The sequence below is a fragment of the Muntiacus reevesi genome, chromosome 1 (assembly GCF_963930625.1).
Source record: "Muntiacus reevesi chromosome 1, mMunRee1.1, whole genome shotgun sequence".
Taxonomy (NCBI): domain Eukaryota; kingdom Metazoa; phylum Chordata; class Mammalia; order Artiodactyla; family Cervidae; genus Muntiacus; species Muntiacus reevesi.
In genome coordinates, this window is record NC_089249.1 from 225,500,017 (window position 1) to 225,526,506 (window position 26,490).

The 26,490-nt window shown below is 52.1% G+C and overlaps 1 protein-coding gene and 1 pseudogene across 1 annotated transcript in view; one reads left to right on the forward strand and one right to left on the reverse strand.

Moving 5' to 3' along the window:
- The window catches only part of TGFBI (transforming growth factor beta induced), a 34,777-nt gene extending 9,985 nt beyond the window's left edge, over positions 1-24,792 (forward strand). The window contains exons 3-17 of the mRNA XM_065918589.1: positions 6,430-6,494; positions 7,710-7,870; positions 8,162-8,326; positions 8,556-8,702; positions 10,747-10,888; positions 13,865-14,077; positions 14,916-15,053; positions 15,644-15,789; positions 16,628-16,764; positions 17,602-17,732; positions 20,078-20,202; positions 21,681-21,783; positions 22,367-22,446; positions 23,374-23,398; positions 24,143-24,792. Of these exons, the coding sequence (XP_065774661.1) occupies positions 6,430-6,494; positions 7,710-7,870; positions 8,162-8,326; positions 8,556-8,702; positions 10,747-10,888; positions 13,865-14,077; positions 14,916-15,053; positions 15,644-15,789; positions 16,628-16,764; positions 17,602-17,732; positions 20,078-20,202; positions 21,681-21,783; positions 22,367-22,446; positions 23,374-23,398; positions 24,143-24,183 (1,819 nt within the window). The 3' untranslated portion in view covers positions 24,184-24,792. The remainder of the gene's footprint in view (positions 1-6,429; positions 6,495-7,709; positions 7,871-8,161; positions 8,327-8,555; positions 8,703-10,746; positions 10,889-13,864; positions 14,078-14,915; positions 15,054-15,643; positions 15,790-16,627; positions 16,765-17,601; positions 17,733-20,077; positions 20,203-21,680; positions 21,784-22,366; positions 22,447-23,373; positions 23,399-24,142) is intronic.
- LOC136167914 (glycosyl-phosphatidylinositol-anchored molecule-like protein pseudogene) lies at positions 5,211-5,675 on the reverse strand (annotated as a pseudogene).
- Positions 24,793-26,490: the final 1,698 nt, after the last annotated feature.

Consider the following 26,490-nt stretch of genomic DNA (forward strand, 5'->3'; position numbering starts at 1 on the left):
TCCAGTGAATATTCCGGACTGATTTCCTTTAGCGGTTGACTGGTTGGATCTCCTTGCTGTCCAAGGGACTTTTAAGAGTCTTCTCCAGCACCACAGTTGGAAGGCATCAATTCTTCGGAGGCAGGTTAGCTGACAGGAAACCTTATTCTCTTGAGTATGTATGTGAGTCCATGTACCATTTGGGTAAGACCCTATGGTAGACGGAATGACGTCACACTAATACTGTCTACATCCTCACCCTGAATGTGTGAAGATGTTACCTTACAAGGGAAAAGAGACTTTACAGATCTGATTAAGTGAAGGCACTGGGTGGGGGCGTGGCGGGAGGCAGATTATTCTGAATTATCTGATGAGACTAATATAATCATAAGGGTCCTCATGAAATGAAAGCAGGAGAGTCAGAGTCAGAGAAGGCAATATGACAATGAAAACTGAAGTTGGAGTGGTGTAACCACAAGCCAAGAACTGTAGGCATCCTCTCAGACGTGGAGAAGACAAAATTAGATTCTCCCCTAGAATCTCGGGAAGAAATACAGTCTTTAATTTTAGCCTCATAAGTCCAGCTTTTGACACTATCATCCAGAATTATAAGATAATAAATTTTTGTGGTTTTTAGTCACTATCACTAAATTTGTGACAATTTGTTACAACCACGATGTGCTTAGTTGCTCAGTTGTGTCTGATTCTTTGCAACCCCATGGACTGTATGCAGCCCACCAGGCTCCTCTGTCCGTAGGATTCTCCAGATGGGCCTTATCTATTAACTTAGATGGCTGTGTTATGGGGAATTTATTTATTACATGTGATTTGATCAGTGGTTTCATGCTTGGCATGGCTTTCAATGAAGTCAATAACCTAACTTTAATTTAAAGTTTATACCTGGGATTTTTTAAGGAGCAGCTCAATGACTGAGCACCTAGTAAATAGCAAGCATCTGGTAAGTGTTTTTCTTAGGTTAGCCTGGTTGGTTCTCACAGTCACCCTTTAAGATCAGTGTGATCATTAGCCCATTTACAGAGGGGGAGACTGAGGCTCAGAAAGCCTAAGTCATCTGCTGGCAGGTGGAGGCGGCCCAGTTATTCTATTGATGTGTGCGGCCCCCAGGGAGAACTGAGCGCAGCAGCTAGCGTTGGTGACATGGGGAGAAGTCCTGGAGGACCTGGGTCATCTGCCCCAGGTCTCCCTCTCCAGCCCTGAAACCTATGACTCTGGGTCGCAGGGAGAAGAGGAGGCCTCCTTGGGGTTCGTAGAGGCCCTCTGGCCCAGAGCCACCAACCTTCTCCTGGTTGCTCACTGCCAGCCTGGCAGTCATTCTGAACCCCTGTGGCAAGGGCGCTCCCTCTCTAATCAGATGGACAGCATGGGAGCTGAAGAGACACAGCCAGCATCCAGGATCTCCCCAAAGACCCTCACATGCCACATACAAACAGACCGTCACCAAATACATAAGTATATTTTCCAGCGGCTCCATCTCATCACTCACCATCTGGACCCTGGGAAATGTGGAGATAGTGGAGTCTTTGTTGTTGGGCAGCAGGTTAAAACGAGCCCTTTCTTACCAGGAGTTCAAGAGTTTGATTTTCTCCTGGGAGGCTTAAGAGAGCTCAGTTGAGTGCAGAAAATAGAACCCCGTCCAGGCAGGCGCATGTCTAGACGACCTCAGTCTGCATTTGCTCTGCGATTCCCTCGGAAATCATGACGTACTGGGTGGTTTACCTTCGGTCACAGGAAGCTGGCTCTCAGGCCCCATTCCTTATTCCGCTGCTTCAGAGTTTCGTCAGTCCCTGGGCGTTTACAGCCGTCCCAGCCGCCAAAAACTGTGCAGCATGCTTGGGAGAGAGTGATTGTTTAACTTATTAACTCCTTGGACAGTTATTCTGAGGACAGGGAAAAAAAAATAATACTTCTTTCTTTATCCAGTTGTGAGTAAAACTTTGGAGGAGAATGGAGGAGAGCTCTCAAACTCTATTTCAACTCTTAGACCTTGGATTGGCACTTGATTTTGTCTCCTCACCCCCTACCTCCCTCAAATTCCCTTCTAAGTCATGCACCTTCTCTGATTTTATCCCTCAAATTGCTCTTCTGACCTGGGAAGCTGGAACAAGAAAATCTGTGTCTCATTGCCCTAGAGGATGTGCTTTTTCTGAGGTTTCTGCTTATTGGTCTGTGTCAGGCCAAGGAGAAGCCAGGAGTCTTTAGTCAGAGCAGCTTTTGCTGATAAGATTCAAGTCAGAGACCAGCGGATTGATCCCCTCTGTGCAGGGAAGCCAGGGAACTGGGGAGACACGGATGGGGGCTCCCTGCCGTTCTCATGCTTTCCTGCACTCACTCTCAGACCCACAACTGTGTGACCACCCCAGCCCCGTCTCCCACAGCACAGCGCGTGTGTCCCCAGGGCCAGAACCCCAGGAAGGTGACGCATGGGGCTGAGAAGAGGGTGTGCCAGTCCTGAAAGATTTGATCAGGATCGTCTCAATGGGCTGTCTTCTTGGGCTGCAGTTTCCAGTTGCCCTCTTCCTCTCCGGGCCAGGCGGGCTGGTTCTAAGAGCTTGTGTTGTTGGGATGGTTGAGCAGGGAACCAGCCAGTTATGGAGGCGTTTCAACCCAGAAGGCCTCTAGGCTGAGGTGAGAGGCCTGCTCACCCCACGCACCCAGAAAGTGCTGGGGGTGCCAGGCTATGGGTAGCACTCAGGCAGAGGGGGAGAGGCCAGCAGCCCGAGAGGATTAGGAGACAGTCAGAAGGTGTCCTGGCAGGAGCCACACTGGGCTAACCAGGAGAGAGCCGGGGGCTGGGGGGACAGGGGGCTGGGGGGCTGTGCCCCCGCAGGAGTTGGTGTGTCCCCCATGTCCAGAAAGCCCACCTGGAGAGGAGAGGCAGTGAGTGCTGCCAGGGATTAGCTTTCATCACATCAGAGAGACCCCCAGTGTCCTTTTGATGTTAGTCTTTTCCAGTTAGTCCATCTCCCCCCAAATATGTGCACTGTCAGCAGCAATGGAGAAGGGTCTTGACTTGGTGAAATGCGAGGAGAGTCCTAGATCTGACCCTCCCCAGCCACAAGCCTTGGAAGTGCCTTCATCCCCAAAACACTTGCAGCTTTCTGACTCCATCCCTCATTTCCTCCTTCATGCTGAGATGTCCCTGCTTTCATCTGTCCCTGCTCCCCCACCTGCCCAGCAGCCTCCATTTCTCCTGTCGTTGTCACCCCTCCTTCCCCTCCATATGTGGCTACCGGTAAGTTCACTCTTGGGGAGCTGGTTTTCTGTTGCCCTCAGTGAAATTCCTTTGAGCCATTGAGCTCTCCTGTGGTGTTTTAGGATGGAACTCAGATGCTGACGCCGTAGAAGGAGAGTCTTTGACCAGTATGACTGAAGGTGCCAAGGCATACAGTGTCAGCCCTGTGCACTCAGGGGATCCCAGAGATGAGGAATACTTTGAGAAGACTCCTCCTCCAACTCCAAGGGGCATCACCCAGGCACTTTTAGAAAGAAGCTAAGCTTTGTGAGACTTGACTCCATCCCACTTCCTCAACCCCCACCACAGAGCCCCGGTGTTTATCAGACAAAGCCTGAGAGTCCATGCATGCGTGTCCCCAGTCCTGTGGGCTTGAAGCTTGTGGCTCTCCCTGCGTTTAACTATGAGACTCGGGCAGACACTCTTCTTTGAAAGAGTGCTTTCCTGCGCCCTAGAAATTATCCCATTGGTTGGAATTGTGAGTGTGAGATTGAAGGAAACTTGGAGATCATCTAGTTTAGCTTCACCTTCTTTTGTAAATCAGGAAACTGAGACCCAGAGAGAGAAATGAACTTTCAAGGCCACCCTGCAAGTTACTGATAGATGACAAGCCTAGTCTCCTAATCCTATTTAGTTACCTCACGTTGCCTTTGAAAGGCAATCAGATCTCACTTTTGTTGCAGACGATGACTGGTTTCCAAAAATAAAACCATGAGTCAGTCGAGATCAGTCCTGAGCCCACCAGCCTGTTTCACCCTTTTAAGCAGGGCTGAAAGGTTCAAGAGGAATGGAATGGGAGGAGGGCTGAGAGAAAAGGGGGGAAGAAGGAGTCAGAAGGATGGAGAGAGAAGGGCAGAGAAGAGTACATGTGATGTCACTCCTCAGAAATGTCCTAGGGGCTTGTTTCTGGCACAGTGACACCTGTAGCTCCCTAGCAGCCTGAGTATCCTAATCTGTCTCTGAGACAGCCCCCTGGATGACAGATGACCCAGGCTTCATGTTCACCTGATTCCCAGGGCTTTACTGAGACAACTCCAGTGGAGTTAGTAAGAGCAGAATGTCCCGGCTCATTGAGAGCAGCACCCACTTCCTCCTACCCCCAAAGCCCAAACTTCTGCCCCATCTGTCTGCTTCTCTTCTGTCTATACTGTCGTTGAACAGCCTGTGAGAGGCCGTGGTGAGCAGTTCTGTAGTAAACCCGCTGTGATTCAAGTCTGTGTTCTCGCTGTCCTGAAGGACAAATGGGCAAGAAAGGAAGTGGCTGGACAAGGCTGTTGGCTTCAGGTCCCAGGGTTGCCAAGGACGGGGCTGTGCTCACAGCACTGGTGCGGGAGTGGCCTTCAACAGGACAGGGGGTTTGATACGAGGCTAGTCTCTCTTGGGACACTTACTTCCTTGTGATGCTCTTTGAAATCCTTAGTCTTTTGGGTTTCCCTGGGATGTTGGGTTAACTGAAGCTTTAGGTTTCAGACCTCCAGAATGTGGTGAGTATGCCATGATGGGTTGGTCTAAGTTTTAATGTCAGGTGATGTCAAAGTTTAAAACTATAAACTGCCAGTCTTGTTTATCCAAATACAAAGAATCTCACAAACTGGCAATATCAGTTACCTCCTGGAAGGAAGATTGAAGGATGAGCATGGGTGGAGAACACTTTACTATTGATTCCTTTGTAGATTTTGAAACCATATAGAGGCTTTCATTGATTAAAATTCTGTTTTTAACTTAAGGAAGCAGTAAGCATCTTAAAGAGCTTCGTTGTTTTTTTTTTTTTTTTTTTACCTGAACGAGTCTGGTGTTTATTTCTCTCTTGCAACAGGTGCTAAATGGGGAACTCATCAACCGGGGGCTCTAGGGGTCAGGGAGAGTAATAGTAAAGGATACAAGGGAGTGTGTTCTTGTGAGTGTGGCTGACAGGAGAGTAAAGGACAGCTAACTTGTGAGAGATGGGGAGATGATCAGCCCCTCCCAAGGGGGCTTCTCAGGTCAGCGTGTTCCTGACTAGAATGGAGACGATGCTCAGGAACAAAGCTGAATGTACCAATTGCGCATTATCTTCGATATCCTCTTCAAGTGTGTAATCTACCGTGATGTCCCTCTCCAGATTACTAGGTCCCTGGAAATTGCACATGTTTGCACCACAACAATTAACCCAATAAAAACTATTAAATCTATGAGTCGTCTTTCTTCTGGGGACTTCAGGAGGCTCTTCGGCTCTATACGTAAATGTGCAGTTAAATGTGCAGTTCTTGACGACGAGTATTTCCCGAGAATTCAAACACATGGAGACAGTAAAACAGCGCCTAATATGATAAGGACACGTTCTAAGTTCTAGACAATTAAAGGTGTTTTTCACTGCACACTCATAGCACTGTACGTTATAGGTCCAGGGCTCAACGAAGCCCAGTGGCCATCCCATGAAGAGGAGGAAGGCAAAGAGGAGCATCATCCCTGTGGGGGCTTGAACCTTCTGGCACCTTTCCGGACACAACCTCCAGGGGTTCCACAGGCTATAGGTAGTGCAACTGCCGCCGGCGTGTGAGGACAGGCCGCTCAGGCTCGGCACCCACACTCCACCCGGAAGCAAGAGCTTCGTTTTTATTGTAAAGTTTGGTCGTAAAGATGGAATAAAACTTGATGATCATAAATATGCTACCCTTCTTGGCTATTAAGTCAGAGAGCTAGAAGTTCATGGGCTATTTAGTTCAATGACCATCACACAGTACATGTCTACGTCTTACAGATGAGGAAACTGAGGCCCAGAGAGGAGACAGGACTGGCTGGCTAGGCCCGGGTTGGTTAGTTAGTGGCAGATTCAGAACCAGAGAGGTTCAGAGCTCCTTCTACTCCTCCCTGCTGCCTCTCAGTAATTCTTCCCACTGGGTTCCTCATGAATTATGCTGGAGATAAATATCAGGTGAGGATGTTTACTAATGCCACTGTGAATATGCTGCCACAGTCCTCTGGCTGTATCCCAGTTGCATGACTATAAATGACAGCATCGCTGGTACCGTATACAATGCTGAGGAGGTGTGACAAGCTCCTTGCCAATGAGAGGTGGGTGCAGAGATGACCGAGCGTGTGATCTCCTCCAGGGGCAGGCTATGTGCTCGCCCCATCGTGTCCCTTCCCAGAGCGAGGACCAATGACACAGGAGGGGAGGGAAGCCCTGCCTAATACATGTGTGTGTCTCATTGCAGAGTCATCAGCTACGAGTGCTGTCCCGGATATGAGAAGGTCCCAGGAGAGAAGGGCTGTCCTGCAGGTGAATAAGCCTTGCCTGTTGGCGCAGATGGAGGGGAGGAGGGAGGGAGAGAGGAGCACCCATGTGAGGGCAGCAGTCTGAATGGGGGTCCAGAGGATGGAGGCTGGAAACAGCAAGTTTCCCACGCTGTCCTTCCTGTGCAAGCTGACCTCCTTGACACGCTGGGGGAACAGACTCCGGTGCTGACCTGCCTGTGCCCTCCACCCCAGGCACAGGCTCCTGCCTTTGTTGTTTCTGGCTGCAAGAGATTCTAAATACATCTAGTATTGCTGAGCAGCCCTGCTGGAGAGCTACAGGGCAGGCCAGGCCTCCGCCTGGGCCAGGCACTTCAGGCCACCCCACCTAACTGTCAGAACCTGGCCCAATAGAGCTTGTAGGGATGGAAGTAGCAGGCTGGCTTTCCCAGAGTCAGCCAAGGGTACCACGAATGGCCATCTGGGCCCACAAACAGTGTGGTACCTATGAATTCACCTGTGTGAAATCAGATCCTTTCCTTTAGTCCTATACACCTCTGGGGACTGCAAGGAAGATTTTTTTTTTTAACTTTGAAATCTTTGCTAGTTCATTAGTTGAGAGTGTGAGATTGAGGTTTAAAAGATAGGGGGTGATTTCGTTGGTACCAAGGTCACAAAGAGGGTGGTATGGGCAGGGGCCGCAGCGTTCCTACCAGTAGCAGGACAGGCAGGAAGCATGGGATGGGGAAGAGAAGCAACTGCAGAGGGCAGGCAGCCTCAGGGCCTTAGTTTCAGCTCCTTTAAAAGGAATATGAGAAACTCCCCGTGTGAGAGGAAGGTCCTCCAGAGCTTCAGGCTGTTTCAGGAAATAACATTTTATTACTTGCAAAAACCCAAAGCACTTCCGAGATCTCTTTCATTCCATTGGAAGCCATTAGGGAACCAGTTTCAAAAACAACTAGAAAAGTCTGTAAGACTGGCTTGTAATTGGGCTATCTGTTTCTGGTGTATGTTCCTACCTGTGTTATCTGATTGTCTATGAACAAAAGCTTTGCTCTGCTGTAGTTAAAAATGACCAATCCCTTGAGCTCACATAGGGAAGCCCTTGGCTGTGGAGCTGTTCTAAGCAGCAGGTGACTGGCCTCTCCGGCTCCCCATAGTGGACTGTGTCTGGCCTCCTCTAGTGGGTGTGCTCAGACAAGGAAGAGTGTAGCTGGGGGCTTCCCTCAGGCAATACTTGCTCTATCATCTGCCTCTGCAGCCCTGCCGCTCTCTAACCTGTACGAGACCCTGGGAGTCGTCGGCGCGACCACCACTCAGCTGTACACGGACCGCACGGAGAAGCTGAGGCCTGAGATGGAAGGACCCGGCAGCTTCACCATCTTCGCCCCCAGCAACGAGGCCTGGTCATCCTTGCCAGCTGTGAGATGACTTCCTTATGCCCAGGGCTCTCATCCCGGGGACCGTCTTCCTGAGACTCTGTGGTGGTTTCCCACTGTCTCAGGACATGACCTCTATAAGCCCTCACTTGAGCTAAAATACACCTCCCCAGGTGGCTACCAAGGCCCCATCCATTTAAGTGGCCAGACAGGTCTCAGTGGTCACAGAGGAGAGGTCTTTGGAGGAATGGGGGTCCCCGGGGCACCTTTCCCAGGGTGGCAGGAACCCATGGGGCCTGCAGCCCCCTCATGGCCACGCTGACCCTCCTCCTAGGAAGTGCTGGACTCCCTGGTGAGCAACGTCAACATCGAGCTGCTCAACGCCCTCCGCTATCACATGGTGGACAGACGGGTCCTCACGGACGAGCTGAAACACGGCATGGCCCTCACCTCCATGTACCAGAATTCCAACATCCAGATCCACCACTATCCCAACGGGGTAGGGAGTCCTGCTTCCACGGCTCTGCCCCGTGCCCACCCTGAGCCTGCACCTGGTCCATATGTGGGCGGGTTTCTGGGGTCGTGTCCTGCAGGCGAGGTCACCTGTGGACAGTCCTCCGCCTCCTGCCCCTGCTTCTCCACATTCCGTCCTGTGGTTTCCCCTCCTGGGGCTTCTAGGCTGTGCCTCCAGGGTGTTAACCGCGCACGCTCACTCCTTTTCTGGGCAGATCGTGACCGTCAACTGTGCCCGCCTGCTGAAAGCGGACCACCACGCAACCAACGGCGTGGTGCACCTCATCGATAAGGTCATTTCCACCGTCACCAACAACATCCAGCAGATCATTGAGATCGAGGACACCTTCGAGACCCTGCGGGTAAGGGCCCACCCCAGGGCGGGGGGAGGCCTGGGGATACACCACCTCCCAAGGGGGCCTTCTTTTCCGGGAGGGTGGAGGGTGTCTCTATGCTCATGGGCCTTTAGGTGACCGTGGAGCAAGTTCCTCTGATGCCCATAAATGTGGTGAATTTACTAGTTAGGCAGTTAGTTTGATCCCAAGAAGACATCATAATTTTCTGCTGGGAATGTCCCCCTGCCGGACTTCCCCCTTATAAAGTTTCTTTTCCTTGACACCCCTGGAAAGTTCCAAGGTTGTGGCTGCAGCAGTACTGCAGCCTGGGCATGCATTGTGCATTCTGGAATGGGAAGACTCCTCCTGCCAGGGGCTGGTGCTTACCTGTGGCACTAGAGAAATGGCCTTTCAGGCTACATGGTCTTCTGGATCACATGTCCCCACCATGGGATCCTTGTTCTGTTCATACCCCTATTTCCTTGGAGCCCAGACCAGCAGAGAGGCCACGAGTATAGACACGGGAGCCTGGGAACTGACATCTGGCTTGGCTTCTGCCTGCTCTGGGTCCCAGAATGCTGTTCCGGCACCCCCATGCCCAGCAGGCATTTATCTTACAACTGTGGTGGCAGGCGGGCGTTCCTCTTAGCCACAGCTGCCCAGAGGAAGTTAGCACAGGCTGCCCCGTCAGGGTTTTTGCCCTGATTCAAGGAGAACTTCCTGACCACAAAGGATGTGAAGTGGGAGTGGGGTGGTTCCTCCCCTGGAGATCTCCAACACAGAGAGACAAACACCCCCAGGCTGGGCTGACGCTTGAGTGGACTCAGGAGGAGGCTCTGGGTGTTCCTGGGGACCCCACTGTCCACCCTCTTGCCCTGCTTTCCTTCTGGGTCACTCAAAGTTTGGGGGTCTGCAGGGGGCTGCTGTTCCCACAAACTTGGTGGCACAGCTTTTGATTAGTGGCGGCTGATCCCCACTGAGTAACCTCCTCTTACTGTTCACGTTTTGCAAATATTCCTTGCTTTCTTCTTCCCTTTGGCTCTCCCTAATACCCGTCTTTCCTTCTGCTGACATGTACTCATTAAGCCCCTGCTACTTCCCCAGTGTGTTCAGAGGAATAGAGGAGAATAAGTCAAAGTTCTGTCTTCCCTGGCACTTGCATTCTTGGGGGACACAGACAAGGCCGTCTCAGATGGTGCTAAGTGCTGTGAAGTCAGGCAGTGAGTGGTGAGCAGGGGAGACCCATGGGGTCTAGTTGGTCCAGGAAGGTCTGTCTGGAAGAGGTGACTTTTGAGCTGAGGCCTGAACTTTGGGAATGGCCAGTTATACGAGACATGGGGGCAAGAGCTAAGTTGGTAGAAGGGAGAGGGGGAGTAAGGCTCAGAAGCAGGGCGAGCAAGGAGGCCTGCAGGACTGAGTGCAGAGCACTAGGGAGCCAACAGGTGAGGTAGGAGCGGCCAGGCTGGAGGGGCCAAACCCTGTGGGGCCTTGGAGGCTGAGCGAGGACTGTGGCTTATCCTGATAGCAGTAGGATGCTTTTAGAAGAGCCATCTGGTTGCTCTGTAGAGAAGGGGTTATGTCATCCTTACACTCACAGGGCTCACACAAATAATCATCACCCAACAACTGAATTGCAACATGAGGACAGCAAGCTGTGCAAGTGTGTCTATTAGAAAGGTACTTGTTTTCATCAGGGGGTCATAGGCGGGGCAGGCTGGGGTGGGGATGGAGGGCAATGCCAAGTTGACTATCTAGAGAAATGACATTTTAGTCAAAGCCCAGAGAAGGATTAGGAGTCAGAAAAGCAAGGATAGGGCAGAGGGAACACTGCAGGGCCAAGGTCCAGGGTTGGAAAGGAGGAAAACAGGGCAGCAGCTAAGGATGACCAGAGTGGGCAGAGCTCAATGGAGGGATGGGAAGAAGTGAGCCTTGGTTCAGCTTGTCTTTACATCTGGGGCTTCTACAAAAGCCGGGGGCCCTCCAGAGGTGCACTGGTGAGACCTCGTGTGCCTCTAGTGTGCGGAGATTCCCAGAGCTCTCAGGGAAGGCACCATCTGCTCCCTGCCCACAGGCTGCCGTGGCTGCATCAGGGCTCAACACTCTGCTCGAAGGTGATGGCCAGTACACGCTCTTGGCCCCGACCAATGAGGCCTTTGAGAAGATCCCTGCTGAGACCCTGAATCGGATCCTGGGGGACCCAGAGGCCCTGAGAGGTGAGCACCCTGGGCTGCTGCTGCGGCTGCCTCATTAGAGTAGCCAGACTGAGCCCCAGGCTGGTTCTTGTCCAAATAGACATGCCGCCTGCCATCCTGTCCCATTGTTCCTGGCTGACCCTGTCTCCGCAGAGGTCAGAGCAGAACCCTGGTCAGAGGGGACAATAGGAGTCCAGCAGCCTTGTCTAGGGACACAGCTGGGCTGAGGAAGGATGCATTGCTGGAGGTCCAAAGTAGGGTCTGGCCAGAGTCAGGAAGACTTAAAGGCCCAGATGATCAAAGCCAGGGCAAGGCTGCCAGTGTGGGCCGCAGCTTGGAGGTGTGGGGAGGGGGTAGCCTGTCCTAGCATCCTTGAAATGGAATCATCATGCTGACCCTTGAACTCTTCCTGTGTCTAGTCAGGGGCCTCAGGGATAGTCCAAAATTATAATTAAAAACCAGTAACAGTCAGCTCTTGAATCTTCATTGCTCAGTCCTTCCTCACCTTCTCAGGTTGGTAAGTTAGGTGGAGTATTGGTTACTCCTAGAGGAGAGTGAAGGACCAAGCTTGTGTGGGAGATTAGGAGGGGAGGCCAGGCTCTGCCACTCTCCCCCCAACTCCAGGACTCCTGAGACGCTGCCTGCGGGTCCCCGAGTTCCCTACAAAGGGGAGTAGGCCCCCGGTCCCCTGTGTACCCCAACCCTCCAACCACACTTATTCCTCCCAAATATAATCCAGGGATGACTTCACTTCTTTTGAATCTATTTAAACCCACCTTTGAAATGTGCTATATAAAATGCCTAATGCATTTCAGACACCCCATAAATGTAAAATACTCTCCTTGCAGCTCTGCAGGGATGGGAAAGGGCGCATTTCTGAAAGCACAGATGGAGGGCTGTTGTGTCCAGACATTGTGGGGCCAGGAATCCAGGCTGCCAAAGTGAATGCGGTCCAGGTCAAGGGAGGTTAAGCCTAGTTGGTGTGACGGCTTAAAAGCAGGTCGTTGGGATCTGATATGCTGAGTGCAATGATGGAGATGCTCCCAAGGTCACGGAGATGAGAATGGCGGGGGGTGAGGAGGTGGGGGCGGCTCCCGCAACCTGAGGGTCCTGAAGGCTTCCGAGGAGAAGGGACTTGGGTACATTGCATCATTTTAGCTTTTTATTTAGAACTGTTTTCCGCCTAAAATGTGTTTTGTACCAAGTACCTTTTTATTTTTGTAAGTATCAGAACACCTTCTTATAAAGTGAGAAAACACCCCAGCTTTACCCCTTTTGCCCTCCTGCCTTTTCGCACTCAGGAAACTGTTTGCTCAAAGCCAGGGCCCGTGTGAGGGGCTGTGGTGGCATGCGGGGAGGCAGGCAGTCCCGGTCCACCTTATAGAAGGCTGGTTATCAGCGGGTTAGCAGACAGGTGAGAGGTGGCCCTGGGTTGGTGTGCCCATTGGCAGACTGGCTTCCAACCTTGGCCTGGCTCACCCTCTCATCATGTCCCCCCACCCCCTTCCCTTCCTTTCTGGAGAAACCCAATCCCCAAGGCCTCATGCCCATAGCGGTCCTGCAGTCCCTTGTCTTCCCCACTGGCTGAAGTGGGTCCGTGCTGACCTTCATGGCCTTCAGCACTTGTGCTGGGCCTCAGAGCTTCCTCCTGTGTGTGATAGTGTGGTTTTAGTTCCCACACTCAGGACACATTGAAACTTGCCTCTGTGTTGAGAGCACAAGACAGAGGGCCCTCATGACCCTCAGTCCTAGAACGAGCTCTGCCTGGCAGGGGCTGGGGCACATCTCCGTCCATGGCTCCTTGGAGCCTGAGCACCCCCAGCCCCTGCCCGAACGCTGAAGCGGCACTTGAACAAGCATGGTTCTATTTTTGATTTACTGGAGGGGGTGGATGGGGCAGCAGAGACCATGGCTTACTGATCACCATCCCCAACCTCTTACAGGTCACAGCAACTAAGTAGACCCTTGTGTTTGTGTTTGTCATTCAGTCGTGTCTGACTCTTTGCAACTGCATGGACTGTGGCCTGCTAGGCTCCTCTGTCCATGGGACTTTCCAGGCAGAAACACTGTGGTGGGTTGCCATGCCCTTCTCCTGGGGTTCTTTGTGACCCAGGGATCAAACCTGGGGCTTCCACATTGCAGGCAGACTCTTTACTGTCTGAGCCACCAGGGGATTGGGTTCAAACAAACAAAAACAAGATCTTCAGATAATTCAGAACTTTCATATGCTACAGTTTTTCATCTTTTCCTACCACACTTCATTTTTATGAAAGGCCAGTAGATAAAAAAAATCCCAAGGTAAACACATTTGAGGTTTTCCATCCGGGTGGTTCATAAGAGAATTCACCCTGAAGTTCAGGTGTGTGCTGTGTGCTAAGTTGCTTCCATCACATCTGACTCTTTTGACCCTGTGGACTGCAGCCCACCAGGCTCCTCTGTCCATAGAATTCTCCAGGTAAGAATACTGGAGTTGGTTGCCATGCCCTCGTCCAGTGAATCTTCCCTACCCAGGGATCAAATCCACGTCTCTTACATCTCCTGCCTTTGCAGGCAGGTTCTTACCACTAGAGCCACCTAAGAAGCTAATCACTAGCATTTGTTGGGCATATACTCTGTCATCAGGCACTGTGCTGGGTGCTTAGATTCAGCTTCATGTCATCCTTACACCAGCCCTAAGAGATGAATGCTGTGCGTGCTTCCTCTTGACCAGTGAGGAAGTTGAGACTCAGGCTCAGTGACTTGCCCAGGGTCCCACAGCTGCTAAGTGGCTGAGGTGAGATTCAAACTCAGGCAGCCTGACCACTGAGCCCGAGCTAGTTTTAGAGGCTAGGCTAGGAAGCGAGGAGGAGAAGGATCCAGTCCATGTGGTGCCCCAGGCTCCTCTGATTGTTAGCCTCAGAGATGATGGAATCCTCCCAGCTGTGGGCAGGCGGCAAGCTGATGCCTGAGATCAGCCTGGCCAGCACTGACTTGACCTGTGCCCCGTTCGGCCCCCAGATCTGCTCAACAATCACATCCTAAAGTCGGCCATGTGTGCCGAAGCCATTGTGGCGGGGTTGTCCTTGGAGACCCTGGAGGGCACTACGCTGGAAGTGGGCTGCAGTGGGGACATGCTCACCATCAACGGGAAGCCCATCATCTCCAACAAAGACGTCCTGGCCACCAACGGGGTGATCCACTTCATCGACGAGCTGCTCATCCCTGACTCAGGTGAGCCAGGCCTCGGGGGCCTTGGGCCTGTTCAGTCTACTGTCCCCATGCCACCCATGGTGGTGTGCCTAGGGGAATTCAGGGATCTTGGGAGATGTTTCCCTGCCTGTACCTGGCTCACAGTATCTCCCAGGAGAGATGGCCTGGGCACCTGGCAGGTTTTGCCAGATTGTGAAGAATCTAGAGCTGCAGGCTTGGGAGTCCAGGCTTTATCTTGTGAGCAGGGGAGAGCCACGGAAGGTGTCTAGGGAGGCTCAACCACAGGAGCCTTTCAGAAGGTCTGCCTGTTCTGGTTGGGCACAGAGGGCCATTTGCTGGCCTCAGAGCATTTGCTTTCTCAGTTGTGCTCAAGCATCCTAGGGTCACTGGCCCAGGGAGAAAAGAGCAAGTGAACTTTGGCTTGGGTTCCATTCAGCATCTTTGTGCCATCTTGGATGTCCAGGGAGTTCTACGCCTAAGAAGTGAGAGGATTTCACAGGGAAAAACCAACCCAGAAGAAAGCTTTCCATGGGTGTGGTCACTGGCATTGTCAGCTCTTCAGAAGCCATGGCACAGACCATGTTCTTTCTTCCTCCCTAGCAGCAGACAGGACCCTGACCAAGGGCTGGGACAGAGGCCCCCTGCCCACCTGAGCCTCATTGTACTTCCCCATCCAGCAAGGTTTTCTGGGGGACCATTCCCCTGATGTCACAAACCTTCTGTGCCCCAGCAGCGCTTTACAGGGGTTGTTGACTCAAGAGATGACATTCCTGCTGATGTATGTCATACTCTGGAGTAGATGAATGGTAAATGAAAACAGCACTTTTAACTTTTGAACCCACTTTCTCCTTCCTTGTAGCCAAGACGCTATTTGAGTTGGCTGCAGACTCCGATGTTTCCACAGCCATTGACCTTTTCCGACAAGCTGGCCTCGGCTCTCATCTCTCAGGAAATGAGCGGTTGACCCTCCTGGCCCCCATGAATTCTGTCTTCAAAGGTATCGTGAGGAAGGCAGCCTGGCACATGTGTCCCTGGGGGCAGCCGCCCCTCTGTTGTCACCTCTGCAGCACCCTGCCCGATTTATGACTCCGCATGGACCGTTCATGCTTCCACCCAGCTCAGCCGAAAGCAGATGTGACTTCACCAGAAAGTGAAGAGGCGCTGGTGTTTCATTTGTCAGAGCAGAGGATGCGTGTGGGGATCTGGGCCTCAGATGAAGTGTGCGTCTGTCAGGAGAGCAGAGTGGTCCCTTGTTATTCTCTCTGCGAGGTCGATTGCCAATGTGACAGTCGGGAGGTCATAGTGAGGATACAGCTGAACCATGGCCATGGGGAAGGCAGAGAAGGGCCAAGTTTTGTCCAGACCTTCCCTTCTCTCTTAGGGCAAAATTCCAAACACACTTGATGATCTCGAACTTTTTTTTTTCTTTAATTCGCAGAAGATGCCAGATGTTAAGGAATATTGGCAGCCTTGCTGGATTTCTCAATCTCCATTTCCAAAAGGGGGATCAGGCTTTCTGCTGCATGGTCTCTGATTCTCTTCGTTTCCAGAGTCAGTTTCTAGACCTGACCACACCTTCTCTTGCAGATGGAACCCCTCCCATTAATGCCCGGACAAAGAATTTACTTCTGAACCACATGATTAAAGATCAGCTGGCCTCCAAGTATCTGTACCACGGACAGACCCTGGACACTCTGGGCGGCAAGAAACTAAGAGTTTTCGTTTATCGTAATGTAAGTTCTGGGTCCTAAATCATGCTGTTTCTTTATCTCAGCTCCAAGCACTAGAGGTTATATTAGTGTTTTAAAAAAACAAAAGTGCTTAATAAGTAGGAGCTTGCCTGAGAACTAGTTTCTAATAAGGAAGGAAGGAATTTTAGAAAGAATATCTGATATCAAAGTATCAAAATGGGGTTTTGCCAAAAGTGTCTTAGCCCCCTTTTGTGGAGGCCTTTGGGGATGAATTGCACATCTGGCTGGCCTGGCTGGGTAAGCAGCTATCCACCCTGACCCCAGAGTGATGCACGAAGGGAGGAGGTATGGACGGTTTGGATCCTTCTTAGCTTTTGTGAAGAGAAGTCCGCCTGAACTAACCACACAGCCCTCCTTGATCCAAAAGCTTCTCTTCTCTCTTCAACTGTTTTTTATCTCTCTTCAAACCCACCTATTACCCTGGCATAGCAAACAGGAAGTATAATACAACAGCCCTTGCTCAGGACCAGCCAGCACCATTTGGCTAAAGATGGTTGTCATCTGTTAAATGAATAGATCAGCAGACTCTGTCACTTCATTTGATCATTGTCAACAGCCCTCTCGTATCCCACAATAATCTCGTTATGAGCCCTGCCTGTAAATTTCTTGGGGCCTCAATATCTCTTCTTACCTTAAGGAACACCATTTTTATTTTTTTCTTTCTTGGAGAAAGCACATGCTTTTATCCTTGTCTTAAGGCCGAACCCCATATATATTCACTGATCTCTGTGGATGAAGCCACCAGCATATGCCCTGAACAAATCGGGAGCCCCCTGCTTTGGTTGGGGGGTAACCTGGCCTTTCTCTGCCCCTTTTACAGAGCTTGTGTATTGAGAACAGCTGCATCGCAGCCCATGACAAGAGGGGGAGGTACGGGACCCTGTTCACCATGGACCGGGTGCTGACCCCCCCAATGGGGACTGTCATGGACGTCCTGAAGGGGGACAATCGCTTCAGGTAACTGGCCCTATCCCCAGGGGATTTCTGCCACGTGGTCACGCTAGGGCAGGGTGCTGGGTGCCAGTTGTCCATCAAGCTTCCCACTTCCTCAGGGGTTTAATGAACACTGGCTGTGCACCGATGTGACCTCCCTGGCCCGGGATTCAGAAAGGATGTGGGGTCACCTTGAAAGCTTAGGTTGAGAAGAAGGGTTGCTTCTGGAGGGTAATCTTCAAGTCCATGGGAACAGGGAGGGGCTGTACTTTTATTCCCAAGTTCAAGGAAAGCATCCCACTCTCCTTTTAAAGTCCCAGGGAAGCCGAGCATGCCTGGCTCTGCACCCATAATGAGTCGCCCTGTGAGGTGTCAGCTTCCAGGCCCAGGCAGTTTCCTGGCCTCTCCTTCCCGGACTCCCAGTAACACTGTTTCCTTGTGCTGCTCCCTCAATTTCTGACCTGTTCACTTGCCCCTGGGTGCCGTGGCATTGAGTGGTTCCTGCCTCTGAGTTCAGCCACCTGCATAAGAACCTGGGAGACCACCCACCCTTTGCCGCACCCCCCAGCCCCCAGAACCACACCCCCAGAGCCCTTGTGACTCGATGTCTGTAGGTTAGTCCCGCTCTGACCTCTCCCTTCCTCCTTCCCCACTCTGGCTGATGACTTATGGCTTTTTGCTGAGCTTTGCATTTATGGAGAGGAGATGCAGACTGGGATTGCTCCCTGTTTGTACAAAACCCAGCAAGGGTGTGAATGCCAGTTCTCTGGGCTCCACCTGCCCACAGTGGTGCGGGATTTGGGCATATGATGACCCCCTCCACCCACTGGCAGGTAACCGGTTCCATGTGTGTATCCACAGCATGCTGGTGGCCGCCATCCAGTCTGCAGGGTTGACCGAGACCCTCAACCGGGAAGGAGTCTACACGGTCTTCGCTCCTACCAATGAAGCCTTCCAAGCCTTGCCCCGTGGAGAACTGAACAAACTCATGGGTAAACACCCACCTAAGTACATTTGTCATCTTTTTTAAAGTAACCGTATCGGTCAGGATTCCAGCAGGAAACCATTGGCAAAGGGTTTGACGGAAAGGAATTTAAGATTATTTGCAGAGGTGTGGGCAGGGTTAAGGGACCAGGAAAGGGTGATGATACAAAGGGGTGATGATACCTTTTGATATTCATCACCGCAGACCTGGGGGCGCTTGAGGAAGGGGGTGACTGGGGGAGGGCATGACCCGGGAGACCCTCGGATGAGGGGCACAGGACAGCAACTGGAGCCACATGCTGCTGGGGTCAGAGCCATGGCAAGGGGGCCTCTAGGTGCCACGGCCCCCCTCAGCAACCGCCTGGCAGCTGGTTGCATGAGAACAAGGGAGCCTGAATGATGCATTTCATGGCGGTCAGCCTGTCTGGGCAGCGAACAAGATGGAGAAGAGTTAGAAAGGAACTGAGGGTAGGTGACAACCAGCCCAATCAGCAGGGCATGCCTTCCCCCTTAAGATCTGTGAGAACCTGCTCACGAAGTCAGGGCCCTGAGCAGTTGAGTTGGGATGTTTGAGAGACAACCTAGTGGTTAAGAGCTCGGGCTCCCAGATTATCCGAAAGCAGGTCAAACCCTGGCTCTGGCATTCACCAGCTCAGTGACCTCTAACAAGTTGCTTAGCCTCTTTGGGCCTCAGTGTTCCCATTAGGAAAGTAAGAGTGGTAAGAATACCTTGCTTAGGGTGTTGTGAGGTTTAAATAAACATTGCCTGTGGTGTTGAGCACATGTCCCCCATCAGTAACGGCATCATGGCCATGGTGATGGGAGGTGGGGTGGGCTTGCAGTGTGTATGCTGATGCGTGCCTGGGAACCAGCTTTCCCCCCCACCATAGAAAGGTGAGCCTGAGGAGGAGGAGGAAGAGGAGGAAAGACCTCGGCCAAACTTTGGGGCACACATCATCTATACCTACCCCCCACCCCCACTCCTGAGTGGAGAATAGAAGGCTCTGGCAGCTGCGAACTGAGTCTGTGTCCCGTTCAATTTTCTTTACTGATAAATGAATGCCTGTGTCTGTGGTGCTGACATGTGTTCCGGAGGAGAGAGGAGTCCATTCTGAACATAAACTTTCCAATCTCTCTCTGTTCAGCAGGAATGGAATATTCCCCAGGTGGCCCAGCCTGCTCGGCTTGCCTTTCATTTTCAGTTGTGCAGGAGCTGAGGGAGGGCTTGGGCAAGGCTCCCCAACATGCCCTCTCCCCGGCTTGTAGGCAGGATTAGACCCCAGCATGCTGAGGGGTGGTGGAGCCCATCCAGGTGTCCGAGGTTGACCCAGACGTTAGAGATCTCAGAAGAAGGAGATCCCTCCCAACCCAGGAGCAACTCGGCTCAGCACCTCCAGACTGTATTTTTGTGGAAGAGTAACTTGTCAGCTCCAAGTTGCGTGTGTTTGGAAATCACTTGGTACCTGATGGCTCCATCCCATGGTCCTCATGTGGATTCGGCAATAACCAAGTGAACTCCCCACAGTGCTTTCAAGCTTCCACTCTTCTCAATTTCAAGATGCTGGAAATAGCCATCCATGAGCCCTGGGGGTATCCAGCCACTTGGCTGGTAATATGAGTGAGTATTGGGGAGGCCATGACGAAGCTGCAAGGACAGCTGGCGGCTTTAAGAATTGCCTCCCACACTTAATTGGGGAAATGCCTGTGCACCTTTATGAGCAATTGGCTGCTTTCCCCAGTTGGTGGAGAAGCTGATGTAGGCTGGAAGGAATGCTGAGACGTGATGAGGAGGGACGCCGTGGAGGGATACCCCCCTCGGCCCTGACCTCATCGGCTCCATAGCTCCTCCAGACTGCAGCTGTCGACTCTTTTTAAGTTCTCCCTTCAGGAAACAGCCGTCTCTGAATATGCATTTGAGGGCAGAATGTGTAAACATTTCACTACTGTGTTGTAACTATTGGGAGCCATGCTGATGATGAAATGTCTCAGATGCTGGTGCTGGAAAGACCCCTGGCTTTCCAAGTAACTATTTAGTCATGGAAACATGAGTCACACTCATAGAGGAGTATGGATTAACTTCTCAGTATCGCAGAAGCATATACTTCACCTAGCAGCCCGTCAAATGCACCGGTAGCTTCGTGGCCACCATCATATGACTTGTTCCCCTGATCATTATGCAAATGATGGGGTAAAGGGCTGAGCAAACAGTAGGTGCTCAATAAGTGCTTATTACCTGGGCAGGGGGTTCTCTGTTACAGGGGTGACCACCTACATCTTCTCCTTTGGGCCCTCCTTGACCACACCAGTTACCAGGCTTAGGATTACTCTGCTTTCTTTTCCCACACACCTGCAGGCAATGCCAAGGAGCTTGCCAACATCCTGAAATACCATGTTGGCGATGAAATCCTGGTCAGCGGAGGCATCGGGGCCCTGGTGCGGCTGAAGTCTCTCCAAGGCGACAAGCTGGAAGTCAGCTCAGTGAGTGTGTGTAACAGTTAAAAGGCTGGCAGTGCCCCGCCACTGGGGCCCCAGGACACAGCTCATCCCTAGGATGGCATGAGACACACACTGTGTTTAAGGTGCATCTTGAATCTCTGAGTGCATTTTCTCAGAAAAGAAAAGAAAAGAGTCTTCCAAAGAAATTAAGGGAGATCGTGCTTAGACATGAATAAGCTCTTCCAGATTTGCAGGGGAATAAAGCATCTGATTGGCATCTGAGAGAAGCTATTAAATATAACTGCCCCCCTTAAGGAACTGATAAGCAATGACTTACATGTCTTGAAAGAGCCATTCCCACTCCATCACCCCCAAGTCCAGGGCCTCACTGAGCTGTACCATGAACTAAATCAGCCCAGAAGAAAAAAAAAAGAGAGGCTTTTTCTTCTGATACTTGATCTGTGCCCCTTCACTCACTCTGCACATTGATGATACCCATTCCCCTTTGGAGCCGCCTCAGAGGGTCCCTGCCTCAAATTGAAGCTGCTGGGGCCTCCCTGCCTACCCCAGCCAAGGCCACTGACCGCCCCCCCGCCCCACCCTGTGGACAGACCACCTTGCAGCATGTGGCCAGCTTAGCTTCTGCCTCTCCTCATGCCTCTCTCCTGGCCTCCAGCCACCCCTGTGCTTGTCGGCTTCTCTCGGGAGCGCGGGGAGGCAGGCAGGGCTCGGGGACGGCCTGACCTGTGACTTCTGCGGCCTGTCTGAGAGTCAGCACCTGGTTTGGGGTGTCAGGGTCCTGTCGGTCTCTGGCTTCACTTCACCCGTCCCCCTTAGGTCTGATTAGTGGGTCTTTCAGGAGAGCCTGAGACAGATTTACCCTGTGAGAAAACCTGAAGTCAGGCATGGAGGAAAAGTGGAGAGAGCCCTCCCCCCAGAGCTGGACACCCGGCCTCTGTCCCCAGCTGTCCTCCTCCTCAGCTTAAAGGTGGCACTTGGCCTCTCTCGAGTTTTCCATTCTGCCCGGTGGGGCCTTACTATCTCCCTCTTCCCCATGCACTGCTGTGAGGACTGAGTGAGTCGTACAAAAGAGCATTTGTGAGTTGCAACGTGCTGAGTCCGCATAAGGGATTAAATTGAACCCACCACAACAAGGCCCTACGGTATAGCACAGGGAACTCTGCCCAGTGTTACGTGGCAGCCTGGTTGGGGAGTGAGTTTGGAGGAGAATAGATACGCATGTGTATGGCTGAGTCCCTTTGCTGTTCACTTGAAACTATCGTGGCATTGTTAATCGGCTATACTTCAGCACCAAATTAAAAGTTTAAAATAAATAACTACATTGCAGCCACTAGACCAGCAGTCTATTACTGGCAGGGCCTATTCCGGTTACCAGAGTGCTCTCAGCGGCTTGCATAGGATCCGGCATCTAGAAATGCTCAGTAAAGGTTTGCTTGGTTGCAGAATGGATGGGATAAACAGGCTCCAGGTTCAACAGTCATTGTCTCTATTCCTCCCAGAAAAACAACGTGGTGACTGTCAATAAGGAACCTGTTGCTGAGGTGGACATTATGGCCACCAACGGCGTGGTCCACGCCATCTCCAGTGTCCTTCAGCCTCCAGGTAAGGCCCTAAAGGACCACATCCCCACTCAGCCTGCCACTCCTCTGGCTCTGCACATGGCTGTTAGCGCTCAGTAGAAACACTGCTCTCGGCAAAGATGAGAATGAATGTGGAACATGCGGACTGAGCATCCATGAACAGCATGGCTGGGTCTGGTTGAAAAGTGACTTAGAAGCTCCCGGCTCAGATGTGCTACACCAGTAACTGAAGGAGAGATACCTCTCTGCTGAATTGCCTCACTGTTCCAGCCCCACGCAAACAGAGCCCAGTTGTTTTTCCCATGTTGGTGCTTGAACGTGGGTCAGAGCACACGCTTCCTACAGCATCCCGCCCCTCCTGAGCTCTCTGAACCTCCAACCAAGTTACCGTGGAACCCAGCCTCTCCCCTCACTTGTGCATTCACCTTTCTTTGAGCTCTCTCCCCACGGGCTAAATTCCTCCACAAGTTAAGGAACATTATGAAGGCAGACTTCATCTGAGGATGTAAGCCAGAAGACCCAACAGTGCCCCTCAGTCCTGGCAGTTATGAATGACATGCTAATCATTTCTCTCTCATCCAAGCTGCCTTTTCTTTTATCTGCAGCCAACAGACCTCAGGAACGAGGCGACGAACTTGCAGACTCTGCACTTGAAATCTTCAAACAGGCATCTGCATTCTCCAGGGTATGATGCCAGCTCTGTGGGCCCCTGGCCTGAATAGCTGTGTCCTGTGCTTGGGCCCATGGAGGGGACTCTCCTGTCTCCTTTGGCTGTCCGCCCAGGGCTGTCCCCACTCCCATTGGAGTATCCTTAGCTCTGGCCTGTGGGGAGTTTGGAATAAAAACCCAGGCAGTCTGTTTCCTTTGTGGGTGACAGCCCAGGCCTTCAAGCCTCTGCCTGTGGGGAAGCCGCAGCTGGTGAGAATCCATCTGACCAAGAAGGACAGCCCATCCTGAAGTTTCCTGATAGTGGGCTGGCCTGCTCTGAGCCTGGGCCTCCAGGTCACTCTTCCATCTTCCGTGACACAGCCCAGCATGCTCTGCTAGGCAGTGGTGTGGGTTCTGGATTCTGGGCCAGCGCGAAGAGCCTGCCGTCTTTCCCTCAGCCCCACCTCCCTCTCAGAGACTCTCTGACTTTCTGTGCTGCTTCTCCTGCTCCCCAGCTTGTCCAGGGATCCCGTGCAGGCTCCCTTGCTGCTTTGGGTCAGGTGGAGTCCCTTGGGAATATGGTGTGTTGCAGGAAGTTTGCATTTTAACACATAGGCTGCAGAAGGTGGTCCTTAACCCAAAGGTCTGGAGCTGGAATATGTCACTTTACGTTTGGACAGAGGGGGGTCTCCTTAGTCCTCCCTGAGGAGGGTTCTTGGCCCAGAGTTCCTATGTGTGATCCCCACCCCCTGTGTGGGCCTAGCTCCCCAGGGTCCAGATGATAGTCTGGGGGAAAGCCTGGCTCTGGGGCTCCACAGGGCCTAGCAGTTCCGCAATTCCCCTTCCTCTTCCTCACTCCCACCATTTTTTTCTAAGTAAGGATGGCCATAGGCAAAGCCACTGCCATGAGCAAGTGTAGGTATAACTGCCACTAGAAACCTTGACACCTTGTGTTTTCTTTCAGGCTACACAGACCTCTGTGAAACTAGGTAAGTCTGGTCTGGGTTTGACGTTCTCATAGACTTATGTAAGTCTTACCCCTGCTGCTGCTGCTAAGTCGTTTCAGTTGTGTCTGACTCTGTGTGACCCCATAGACAGAAGCCCACCAGGCTCCTCCGTCCCTGGGATTCTCCAGGCAAGAACACTGGAGTGGGTTGCCATTTTCTTCTCCAATACGTGAAAGTGAAAAGTGAAAGGGAAGTCGCTCAGTCGTGTCTGACTCTTAGCAATCCCATGGACTGCAGCCTACCAGGCTCCTCCGTCCATGGCATTTTCCAGGCAAGAGTACTGGAGTGGGGTGCCATTGCCTTCTCCGAGTCTTACCCCTAAACAGGCCTAAACCTGTCATCTGCTGTCTGTAGAAAGAATATCATGGAGCCATAAAACACAGCCTTTGGGGTCAGACATAGAACCCCTGGTTTCCTTCTCCATAAGGTGGAGATGATAAGAGTACCAACCTTTTAGGGTTGATATGAGTTTTTGGCTTTGGGAACCTGGGAGTATTGCACGGAGGCTTGGCAGGAGCCTTTGGTGAGGATATGGTCCCAAGCTGGGAAATGGAGAATACCTCAGTTCCAGTCATCACTGAGTAAGATCGGAAGTTTTACAAACCAGAAAGCATCTGCTCTATGCAGGAGAGGGTGGCAGAGGAAGGCTGTTGGTTCTCATGACAGTGTCCTAGACAGGCATGGGAAGTCTGCACGTTTCTCACCTCTCCAATGTCTCTTTTTCAGCCCCTGTTTATCAGCGGTTATTAGAGAGGATGAAGCACTAGTGCGAAGGACCGCAGGAGGAATGCATTTCAGCAGCTCCCTGCCACTTTCTCTCATTTTGCCAAAGAGACTGAATGTTTTTGAAACCAAATTATCACACTTTGATGTCCATGGGTCACACCATAATGAGATCTGAGCCTTGGGAGGGTGGGGGTGGGGGGAGGAGGGTGAGAGATAAGACTTTTCATTTCTGCCCCCTAAACATGGCGGTTAGCCCACTGCAATGCAGAGTCCTGGATGTCACTGCCTGACGTTGATTTCCAGCAAGGACCTGTTGGCATTTCCTGCCTGTGCCATGTACACTGCAAAAGGGAGCCAAAGTTTCTGAAGCTCACAAAGCATGAATCAGGCCATCCAGCATCGCGAGGGCGACGTGGCACGGTGTTTGTAAAGCTCTTTCACAGTTGGAGAAATGGCATCCTTATAAGCTATGAGTTGAATGGCTCTGTCAAATGTTTTTCGCGCCTCCATGTGGCTTGGACCCTTCTGTGTGACCCTGTCCAGTTAGAAAAGAGAGGGTCGGTGAGCACGCGGAGCTCAGGAGTCCCGAGGTGTGGCAGAGCCATGGTGTGTTTGTAATAATAAAACCACAGAAACATATGCATACGTGGATGGGAACAGTGTGCCGGCCTGGGTATTCACAGGGTTGGAATTCTCTTGGGGCTGTGATGTTCCTCCCACTAAAATCCCACCGGGAGCAGCTAGGCAAGAAGCCCTGAGGGATGGGCTATGGGGATGACCATGGCATCGACTTCTTAGGTCCACCATGGGAATGAAAGGACATAGTTCTTATAAAACACTCGCATAGCGTTAAGTATCCTTATTCTTACTGTGCTGTCTGGAACTGCTCGGGATTGGGGCAGCTGGGAGCCTTTTTGTAGTGTCTTTCCCAAAGGGAGTCCCGCTTTCCTGGAGACTGAGACAGCCCTGCCCTCCCCCACTTCACTCAGCCAAGGATGATTTAAGGGACCCAACAACCCAGAGATGGTGCTGCTGGGGATAGAGCCGTGGAGGAGCAGACACAGCCCCTCCCCAGCGTGGCTCCACGTCTGGGAAAGACAGCCGTTACACGTCATCCAATAGAGTCATCCATGCCTTCATTCCTTAGATGTGAGTGTTAGGCTTGGTCAGCAGACAAGGTCCTGTTCTCATGGGGAAGAGGCTCACTGATCTGCTGATGGCACTGCCTGTCGCCGGCCCATCCACGTGGACTCTGAGGGACCCTGTGAGAGACAGGAAGGAATCTGAGCAAGTGGGGGCTCCAGGAAGTGGGAGGAAGTAGGAGGAATTGAAGGAGCTGACCTGGGGGTGGTGGAGAGGTCAGGCTGCAGGAGGCTGGGGAGATGTCCCAAGAGATGAGGGTTAGCCTTCTGCACATGCTTGGTCCGGCCACCCTCCCCCCGGGGTTCCTGCAGGCTCGGCTGCCTAGGATACCCTGCTTGTGCTGGGCGTGCTGCAGCTGTGCTGCTCTTTGAGAACCCACATCCACACACCTGCATGTTACAAGATGCCATCAGAACCCAAAGAGGCTATTAGCATAACTTTTAAAGATACTTTCATGGAAAACAAAAGTCACCACACAATTCCTTAAAAATGTCCAGACCCCACCATCTGTCCCTGTGCCCCCAGCCCTGTCCCCATCCCAGCCTCCTCCATAACGGGGGGCTCTGTCCATTCTACCAGCTGGATAGTCCCCCTTGTGACAGAACCATGCACAGTCGTGGCCTTCCGCCCCCCTTCCAGCCAAAGGGGATTGAGTTCCCTTTAGGGTCATAAACATCCCCACCCCTGCATTTCCCAGAGACTCGGGCTAAGCTCAGGTGCTGCCATCTGAGGATGGACACCCAGGGCCAAGCGGTCGGCCTCTGGATGTTTCCAGGGAGACATGAACTCCGGAGGAAGGTGTGCGCTGCCCTGTGTTGTGTGAGAGGTAGAGCAGCCGGGAGGTTGCTCAGGCCACTCTTGAGCCCGGCCTGCTGAGCCCCAACCAGGCAAAGAAGGCAGAGGAGAAGGGAAAGGGGCTCTGCCTGCTTCCCTTCACTCCCCACTGTCACTCTGAGCTATGTCACTCCCAGGCCTCTGAGCTAGAGAGGACCACAAAGACCCTCAGCATCAAAGCCCCAGGGCTTTCCAGGCCTTCCCCACTGGAGGCCAGCTCAGTGATGGGGCAACGGAGGGACCACTGCGTGGCTATGCTCCTAAATGCATTGTCTTTTCTGTTTCTCACATCAGCCCTGTGAAATAGGTAAGGACTTGTGTGTGTGCTAAGTTGCTTCAGTTGCGTCTGACTCTTGTGTGACCCCATGGAC